At 37.9% G+C, this 10419-nt stretch overlaps 1 protein-coding gene across 2 annotated transcripts in view; it reads right to left on the bottom strand.

Annotated features, from left to right (window-relative positions):
- Positions 1–5868, bottom strand: part of MTMR6 (myotubularin related protein 6) — a 23536-nt gene extending 17668 nt beyond the window's left edge. Inside the window, exons 1-5 of one of the 2 annotated variants that reach the window (XM_035900408.1) lie at positions 5752–5868; positions 3662–3824; positions 2489–2646; positions 1605–1733; positions 377–511 (exon numbers count right to left, since the gene is read on the bottom strand). In XM_035900408.1, the coding sequence (XP_035756301.1) occupies positions 377–511; positions 1605–1733; positions 2489–2542 (318 nt within the window). In that variant the 5' untranslated portion in view covers positions 2543–2646; positions 3662–3824; positions 5752–5868. Of the gene's footprint in view, positions 1–376; positions 512–1604; positions 1734–2488; positions 2647–3661; positions 3858–5751 lie in introns of both variants that reach the window. The other variant, XM_035900407.1, reaches the window with a different exon arrangement.
- Between the last annotated feature and the right edge of the window lie 4551 nt (positions 5869–10419).

Below are 10419 nucleotides of genomic sequence, written 5' to 3' on the forward strand. Positions count from 1 at the left end.
TGCTCAAAATAAGTGCAGATCCTACACTGTAGGATTTTCACTTTACATCCTTGTTTTCCAGCTCCTATGTTCAGAGATTTGAGTGAAATGAATACCAACGTAAACACAGATGGGTGTAAAGAGTCAAAATTACACCACACATTACAAAACGGGTCAAAACCCCAACATAATTCAATTTAATTAGACAGCTGAGTCCTAACAGACTTCTTCAAGAAAGCAAGTAATGAAACACTTGAATAGATAGGCCTAACCACACCTTTAAAGAACATTTTGCCAATGGAGTCATATTTAACTCCAAATTTTGCAGAATTACACTGTATCCGTGTACTCTGATGTTCAGGAAGAGAGGCTAGTCTGTAGAGCCTGGAGTACATACCTTGGGCCTGGTGTCCATGACATACATGTATCGATTTGAAGGATTTGCTTTGCTGATGGCTTGCAACATGTGTTCATCTTCCAGGCACCTGGCACTGAAACCTGAGAGAGGTTGACTGCATCTGCAAATTGCAGCCTACCATGGGGAAAAAAAAAAAAAAAAAAAAAAAAGAACAAATTAGCATCAGTTTAATACCTGTAGTTGAAATGCTTTGCATAACTCTAAAAAGGCACTGGAACTAATTGTTTTGTTCAGCAGATAACAGCACTAAACTGAAAAATTTTTTGGTGTTCCAACTTTTTAAGTACATCACTTGCAGACCTCCAAACACAGCACCTACAGCTTAAATCTAAAAGGTTTATCTAAAGATTTTTTTCAGGCTCATCTACATGGGCAAGGTACTAGTTTATACAATGGACTTTCCCTAAGTATAAAATTCCAAAAAGTAGTCTGGAAGAAACACACTTTAGGATAGCAAGTTACTCTCTAGGTCTGAAATGAGTTATGGCTGGTTTTATTACTACAAATGCAATTTTATTATTGCAAGTCGAATTTGTTAGCATCTAATGTAATTTTCATCATGTCATTTTCTATGATATATTTTATTTCAGAAGGTATCAGGTGCATCTTCCAAATAGTAATTATCTTCAAATGCATCTAGTAGATTAACACACAGCCATCGTAAATTCTTCAACTCGGCAAGGTGAATCCTTCTCTCCCTTCAAAGATAGCCCCTAGCCAAGACATGCAGATGCTGCTTCACACCACTCTCTACTAAACCCTGCAAAAAAAAAAAAATCTTATTTCTCATCCTCTAGTTCTTTTTACCTTGCAAATTCCTCTTTAAAGAACAAAGTTCTATTCTTTTGGTGTGATTTATTTTGGTTTTCTTAACCACCATTTTGACCTAACAGATTGTATTCTGGATATATCAAGGAAGACAGACCACTTGACAAAAAGCTATCTTCCACTATCTCAAGGTCAGTTCCTCAAAACTTTAAGAGGTTCAACTTATTATCAACTGATTACTTAAGGATTTCTTTTAAACTGGCTTAGCTTAATTCAGCATCTTGTTAGACACCACTAGTGTCAGCTGTATTTAAGGTTATGACAAATTGTACCACCCTCATACAGTCACCATACTTACCTCCTTACCAACCCTGAACTACTGCCAAGTGTTCAGAAATACTTTTCAGCATACTTGCATTAAGAGGAAGACACACTATACCTCTTTATTTTTATGATAATATGACAACACTGGAAATCTTCCTTTGCTTCTGAACTTGGAGCTACCAACGATTATGGGCTTGCTTGCAGTTCTGGGAACATAGAGTTCTCTAGGATAGGTTTCACAGATCTGGAAGACACAGATACATAAAATTCTTGTTGAGTATAAGACACAAAGCCTATACTAGTTATATTGCATCCAATTTAAGAGATGTTAGGTGAAAGAAGAGACAAAGGATAAACACTAACATGTTTCTCTGTATACACATGAATAACTCAGAAGAGGAGACAAGCCATGGATAAAGAAGTACAAATCGGTATCCAAGTTATACAACCAAGCACTACTGGAAAGCGCTGCTACACCAGCATTCACCTCTCAAGAGTACAACACTTCAGTAGAAATGCTAAGAATGAGTTTCAAGTAAAATATTGAAGCTATTTGCCTCATCTTTTTTGTATTTGCAGACTAAAAAGTAAGATGAAATCTGACCTGGCAATCAGCTGCACCACCACAGCCACTGTCTCCCACAGCCAACCTTGCAAATGCTAAAGTAGAATCCTTCTCAGTTAAGAGAGAGAACAAAGCTGCAGAGCACCAGAATTACTGGGGCTGGTCTTATAACAGGTAAGTATACTCTAGAAACAATCCCAAAGAACACATGCATCCACGCACAGAGTCTCTCAATGAGGCCTTGGAAAAAACTCCAATTAGAAAGTTGTGAGATTACACACTGATTAAGGAGTTAACTCTCTCCACCTGCAAGTTTTTGCTTATGCTACAGGCCAAATGATTTCATAGTATTAGACTGTTTTCTACAGGACTAGAGTTAGAGGATAAAGCAGGAACAGATGCAGAGCAAAATGTGTTTCCACTACAACACTTACCTTATAATCACGATTTGCATCCGACAACTGCCAGTTCGCATTTGGCACTCCCATTCTCTTATATTCTTCTGCTAGATCAATAAGCTGCCAACCTTTGACTTGCTCAGATTCATTTTGTTTTGGATTATAGGAGAAGGCATACAGTTCTTCATATTTTGCTAAAAGGTAAAGGGTAAGACTATGTAATGAGTTGTCCCCAAAAATGTCTGAGAGGAGAAAAGTAGCACAGTTGACAAGCCTTGAAATTGCCTAAATTGCAGAGAAAGTTTCAGGCTTCATGATTCTCAGAAGCAAGACCAAATAAATACTTGACACTCTTAAAATATTTATTCTGCAATTATCATACTGTTAGCTGACAATTATACACATTTAGTTAAAGGCAGGTTATGAGAGCTTTCTTGAGTGTGCTTGACCTATTTCAGCCAGGGCATTTTTAAAACCATAAGGGCAAAGCAGAAGTCACAAAATTAAGACTGACGAAATTAAACAATACAGAAGGCAGAATTACCAGAAGACTTCACAAGAGCTAAACGAACAAACTATTTTTGGAGGCAAGAACAGAAATTTACATCTACTGACCTTTAAAAGCAGTAAGTTTTAAAGTTTCCTTTAAAGCAAAAAAAGCTTTCAAAATATTTTATGTCCTTCCTAATACACTATTCAAATATCACAGATTACGGCATTCTACATTGTTCTAAACACAAAGCAGAAAATGCAAAAGAACTTCTGGCAACAGAAGTCTCTTGTAAAGCTGAATTGGTAGTGCTATTTTAGCATCACAACCTCAGCTTTATTTTTGAAACTGCATGACATCAGTAACAAGTTAGTATTTGCTCAGTAGCAATTTACCTATGGACTCGCCGCACTGCATTTATATTCACAATTCCAGGGATAACATTAGATATGCAAAAAAATACTGGAATCTCACATTCTGTTAGCAAACATCAGTGACCTACAAAAGCCAGACAGCACATCTTCTGAATTCGTATGCAGATTAATACTTAATCATTAAAATTCTTTTACATACCAAATCCACTAAAAGACTTTTACATAATGCATGGGTTTGTTTTTTGGTTTTGTTTTTTTTTTAAATATATATATAAGCCATGGTTGCCCCACCACCAACTTGTTATCCAGGCATATACTGCAGTCTTTTACAGTTGGAAGTATTACCTGTTCTTGACAGCTGAAGCAAAGAGTTATAGATATCATGACAATCTCTCTCTCTGGGAACAACAAAGTGAACTATCCTGAAGTTCTTGCACTGGATGACAAGGGGGCAGCCAGAAGTTGTCAGGGGAAGTTTTTCCACCGCAGCAATGTGATGATGTAGTATCTGCAGCATACAAGAACTCACAGCATAAGCATGCTGATGAAAAATTAGAACATACGATGTACAAAAGCAGATAGAAGACACATTAAGCTATGCTGAATATGGATTTTGACTAATTTTGTCAATCATTTAGTTATAACTGGCATTTTGGTCAAGATACCATATTTTGTCAAAATGTAATTATTCTCTTCCCTCATATTGAGGTGTTACCTGATGTTTCTAAGAGACAGTAAATATCCTTCTAAATGCAAAAAATAATAATCAAGAAGTAGAACTCCACTGGGGCTTTTCAGCCCACTTCTGTAACTTTGCTAACTGACATGCTTACAGCCTATTTAGACCCTGCCTAATGAGACATCTGCTTGGGTTTTTAAAGTATGTACAGGAACATACCTCAGAATTTTCAGGCAAAATATAGCAAATCGGGGAAACTCAATGTATAAAAGATACAGAAGATGTTGAAGATTTTAGAATTCCAGTATTCAACATCTATGGAATGAAAAGGAGATAAGAAAACGTCTCCTGTATTACCCATTGTGCTATGTAGACATGAAAGTCTCTCAGCTAAGGGCTTTTTGACCACTCACAACAGAAGACTGTCACAGTAATGGGTATACAAAAGCCCTCCACAGATTTCTCTGTGTGGCAAATCTACATAAAATTTCAGAAAATACAAGGGAAAGTATCAGCTGTTCAACCATGGGAAAAGTCACAGATACATTACTTCAACTGAACAAGATGTTCTTGATAGCATTTCAATTACTTCACTGAAGCAATCATCTCCTCTTAAATATTGATCAGAATTCAGTAAGCATCTGAAAACTATGCTGCCAAATATGCATTTACAAAGAGGCTATCTTGAAGACATTATCATAATTAGACTTGCTACTGGCATTATCATCACAGAAATGCAATATTCTAAGTATATGTTCAATATCCCCAAAATAAAACCTTTTAATGTAGCGCACAGGGAGATGCAAGTAATGCTTCTGAATCATCTTCTCTCCAATAACCCATTTTGTAAGACAGGATAACAGTTTGGTTTGTATGAAATTGTACACTGTATCCAAGAACAAATAATGGAAAAATAAGTTCTTGATAGCACCATGAGGCACCTAGTCAGATAACCAGGATACAGGATTAAGGGTAATCCAGGAAAATACACCTACAAGTAATACACCTACAGAGAAAAAAAAACACACAGGGAAATGAGATTTCATCCTGGAGGATGATAGACTTAAGGCACTGAACTCAGTCAAGTAGCTGGGCTACAGTGGAAGCCAGAACTTCATGTCCACAGGTGTGCCGCTAGGGCACTGAGCAGAAAAACAAATGTGAATTACTGTGTTAGCCAACTCTGATCATACAATACTGGTAGCGGTCACCAAGAAGCTGCACCCCTTTCTGAATTCTTTTATTCCAGAGATGAACACTTGGGAAGAAACAGCTGCTTACCACTCTAAAAAAAAGGGCATGGAATCTTCAATATTTCATCAAAGCCTAGATCTTTGGATTTTGCTGACTCATTTAACCTAGGCAGGATCTAAATACAACAGAGAAATTTTAAACTTAATGCTTAAACTATCCAGCAGTCTCCCATTCCTGCCTCTGAACTGCAGTACAAGTCAGTTGTTTAAAGAAAATAACCACACATTCACTCAGGAATACAAGTAAAGGCTATAGAAGAAATTACAGCAGCTTGAAGAGAGATGAACATTTTCAATACCACACGATTTCAACTGCAACAGCAACATGCAAGACTACAATTCGTAAATCATTAACTTATTATGATACTGTGAACAAGTCGAGCATAGGGAATAATTTATAACTTAGATGAACATTTTAGTAAACAAATTCAACCTTAGATCAGGAAGAACAAATGCATCTGGAGAACCTATACTTTCGAGCCTCAAGCATTTGTTATACTTACCCACGTTTCTCTCTGGCTTGAATCTATGAATAACAGATGAGTTGCAGTAAGGTATAGAGTTCCCGTCAGTGACTTATTGCTCGTGCTGAACCTATCTAGTAATTTCACTTGCTCTACCTGTAAGGAAAAAAGTGGAGGGGGAATAAAAATTAATTTTTTGCAGAAAGCAAAATTATAACTTTGCAAAAGCTCTGTCAATTTGTGCAATAATTTTGAAAATGGTAGAAAGCATAACACAGCACACATAAGGCTATCCGGGCCAAACTATTAAGAACACAACAGTGGTCACATAAGCTTTGCGAAGACCGACTAGTTAAAATACAGAAGTGGATAATGAAGGCACAATGCTAGGCTCATCAGAATACTTATTCCATATACATAAATATTATGGTTATTTACTAGTAAAAGAGACCAGGATATCAAGTTTTTAAATAAAATCATTAAGAATGATTAGTTACTAAGCTTTTAGACTTCTTCCCCAAAGTACAGCAAATGCACACTAATGACTTCCTGTTACTGAGATGCCAGCACTGAATTAACAGCTGATCTCAGCAACATGTTTCGTTGGCTGCCTGCAGATGCAAAGCCATAAAGATTATGTCCTCCTGACTTCAATTTTAAGTATCTACTGTCTTTCATATCATCCCCAACTTCAAAAATCTGTATCACCATAACCTTGCCTCACAGTCAAAATAAATTCTAATGAAATGTAAGCATTATACTAATAACTATAACAATCTCCTAGAAATTCAAGGATTGTGCTGGCATTTGAAGCAGGTATTTCGAGCTTGAGTCTTGCAAGAGCAAACTTCTCCTCCTGGTATTCCATCAACATTGTTATCTCAATCCTATGGAAAACATTTCAAAAGAACATGATTTCCAGATGACCTGCATTTTATCTGCTGCTCTTAGCTTCACAGGCTCCAGTTTGCTTTATTTTAAGCAAACATTACATGATTCTTTTGTGCAAGAACAGGAAAGGAGTGTGGCAAATGGCTTATCTCCATGTATTCCTCTATCTCTTGGCAGCACTATCTCATTAATGCCAAGTAAAAGCTCTCATGCTTGAGGCTTGTTCCCACTACCATTAAATGCATGGCAGAACTCCAAAAACTTCCACACCAGCAAGACCAGCACCCAGAGAAGGTGACTAGGAGAGCTCACATCTACTGTGCTGATATTGATCTGTTCTTAATTCCCATGTACAAACCTATTTATCTACTAAAAGCACATATAAAACACTAAAAAAATTAGTCTTTTCAGTTCAGGTATTTCTTATAACCTAGCAAGGCCTAACTTTGCATTTGGAAGTTGGAAAAGCAATTTAATGCATACAAAACAGAATGGAGGAAATACAAGTATCTACTAAACACTAGCACTACTATGATATTCTAGATTTCACTTCACAAAGCAAAAAACTTGGAAGCTACATGCATCAGTACCTCAAAATACATTATGCTGTAACCAGCAAGGTATCGGGGCTCAGATACAGAGCAGCATACATCAATATAGCACAGCCAAAAAGCAGAATTCATTTTGGGCAGTTCTGCAGCAGCAGCTGCTCAGGTACCTGGCACTGCACCTCCCCAGCAAGCCGAGACATACACAGAAACTGCTCCAGTTTTGTTCCAGTAACACAACTCAAAATCCTGGCACGCAAAGTCCCATTCTCCTCCACGTAACAGGACAGCTATTCTCAGAGCTGTATTTCTACAGGCATTAGGACAGGCATTAGTGCTCCATGTTCTTCCTACGTAGGTGAAGTCTTCAAGAACTCTAAAAGCTAAGTTCTAGATATATCATAGAATGTTTTGGGTTGGAAGGGACCCCTAGGTGTCATCTAGTCCAACCCCTCTGCAGTGAGCAGGGACATCTTAAACTCGATCAGGTTGCTCAGAGCCCCGTCCAACCTGGGCTGGAATGTTTCCAGCAATGGGGCCTCCACCACCTCCCTGGGCAACCCGTTCCAGTGTTTCACCACCCTCATTGTAAAGAATTTCTTCCTTACATCTAGTCTAAACCTACCCTGCTTCGGTTTAAAACCATTACCCCTTGTCCTGTCACAGCTGGCCCTACTAAAAAGATTGTCCCCATCTTTCCTATAGCCCCCCTTTAAGTACTGAAAGGCCGCAATCAGGTCTCCCCCCAGCCTTCTCTTCTCCAGGCAGAACAAGCCCAACCCCCTCAGCCTGTCCTCATAAGAGAGGTGTTCCAGCCCTCAGATCATTTTTGTAGCCCTCCTCTGGACCTGCTCCAGCAGTTCCATGTCCTTCTTCTGCTGAGGGCTCCAGCGCTGGACACGGGACTCCAGGTGAGGTCTCACCAGAGCAGAGTAAAGGGGCTTTTCTTAAAGACAACTGAAATGTGATTTAGATTCAGCCTCCGTAGATGACATGTTCATTTAAACTTGACCCAAGCCAGCTTTAATGGGTACTCAGCTAGGCACACTTTTTTTTTTTCTTTTTAACTGTAAAGTTTGGCAACTCCTTAGTTATGAAAAACAAGTCAGTCATCAGTATTGAAGCAAATGGGTTCGCAAGATCAAGAGACTGAAGACTGCTACTGAGTTTTAGCACACAAGTTCAGGATTTAGCAAGCTAAGCAAAACTTTCCATCTCCAGTAGAAAACCCATCAATGTTTTCACTAAAACAATTTGACTTCAAATACACAAACAGATTTGAGTGAAGAAATTCCAGTGTTTTCTACAATGTTTTGCTTTAAAATGTTTTTAAGAACACTTTAGTTTCAAAGCTTTATTGCAAAACCGTAATAGTCTTATTCGTAATTTCACCGCTACCACCACTCACGACATATTGTGAACTGGTTTTCATCATTTGTTGCTATTTAACTATGTATTCTCAGACAGAGATTTTTAAGTTGACCTTGCTTCTCTCTTCAACATAAATCTACTGGACAGTTTAACATGACAAAAATGTAAACTTTATTTCAGGTAGCTGTGCTGACAGTTCTAAGACAATTTCAACTTCAACATTTCCAGCAAACTGAAGTTTGAGGAAGAATAAGACCCACTTCATCACCTTCCCTGTACAGCAATTAATTTGTGCAAGACTGCACTGTTATTTCAAGCTTATTTTGCTCTTACTTTAATAAAACAAATCAGAAAAACTGTGAAGTGCTGTCAGATTAGAAAAAATAAATACGTCTCAACAGTTGCAATGAGATCCAACTTGAGCCGACACACGCACTGAACTTAAGGCCCACAGCGCAAGCTGTACTTTAGTTTTCTTTCTTCCTGTAACTGCAATACTTGTAACTATTACTAGCTAGCATATATGCATTTTAATCCACCTGGTTATTCAATAAACCATCACCTTACAAAAAGCTAAGCAAGCATCACAATTATAACCAGAAACTCATGCTATTTCTAGCCATGAAACTATTTTTAGAATGAACAGATTTTTTGTATGAATTATAAAAATAATTGCTTCAAGTAGTAAGTTTCGCATCTTGCAAGTTGTGTTCAGAGCTTGTTTCTCTCTTCAGTTATATTGCTACATGAAGTATTTTTTTCCCCGAGCAGGGACCCAAAACCATGCAGAAACAGAGTCACTTGCAGATGCAAAGAAATCTGGGACCTGCAGCCTTTTAGTTTTAACTTCAAGTTTAAAAACTTAAACAGCTACTCTGATCATCAAGAGGCTTTGGTTTTAGACTAGTTTTTGTAACAGCACAATATTAAGTTCCCAAACAAGGAGATTCAGGTTTGTAAGTAAACAGGCTGATAAAGAAACCTCACCTCCAACCTGTCAGATTGGTGCAAGGTTATTCCACCCAGTAAACTAAAGTGTCACTAAGTTTCATCAGAGTCCTTCCTCTCATTTCATATATACACATACAAATACACATGAAAACCAAAACCAGCTATATATATTTTATATGAAATTTATATAAGCTGTTACTCAAAAAAAAACCCCTATTCTTTTATATAATTATTGGTTATAATCCTACTATTTGGAGCTGAAGCACGACCACTCCTTTTCTCCACACATTTATAAACCTAGTTTAAAGACAGACCGCCAGGTTAGGCAATTAATCACTTGACAACTTTCAGGACCCAACAGAGAGGGGCATTCTTTTCAGCAGCCCTTGCAGGCAGAGCTGACAAGCAAGATGAGGAAAAAGTATTAGAAGTTTAACTCTATAAAAGCTGTGACTTAAAAACTTACTTAAAAGTTATTTACAAATAGAAGACAGACTTTTTTTTTTTACATTTTAATTACAGAGGACAGACAAACTAACAAACTCAAACCAGAAAAAAAATGAGAAAACTCTAAAACATCAACTGCAGCTTTGCTAGTTTTTTTTAATAGCCTAACACATTGCACATATACTGATAGGCTGCATTCCTAACAACACACACCAGAATATTCACAAAAAAAAAAAAAAAAAAAAAAAAGTTCTTTTCGCAACTGATTTGCCTCCAAAACTAGGAAGAGCTGCATGGAACCACATCCCAAGTACAAAAAAAACAACTGCAATCCCCTCCCAGCTGGCTGCTGTTCCCCACCCTCCATTACAGCCCCAGCTACATCAGGGAAATTTTTAACGTGCTCCCCTTACGAACCAGGCGGTTCGTTCCAGCAGGGCCCCACCGGTGCAGCACGCACCGAGCTCCCCGCGGGGACTTTACCCCCTCCAGCCCCTCG

This window comes from Egretta garzetta, unplaced genomic scaffold (assembly GCF_000687185.1).
Source record: "Egretta garzetta isolate BGI_Z169 unplaced genomic scaffold, ASM68718v1 scaffold98, whole genome shotgun sequence".
Taxonomy (NCBI): domain Eukaryota; kingdom Metazoa; phylum Chordata; class Aves; order Pelecaniformes; family Ardeidae; genus Egretta; species Egretta garzetta.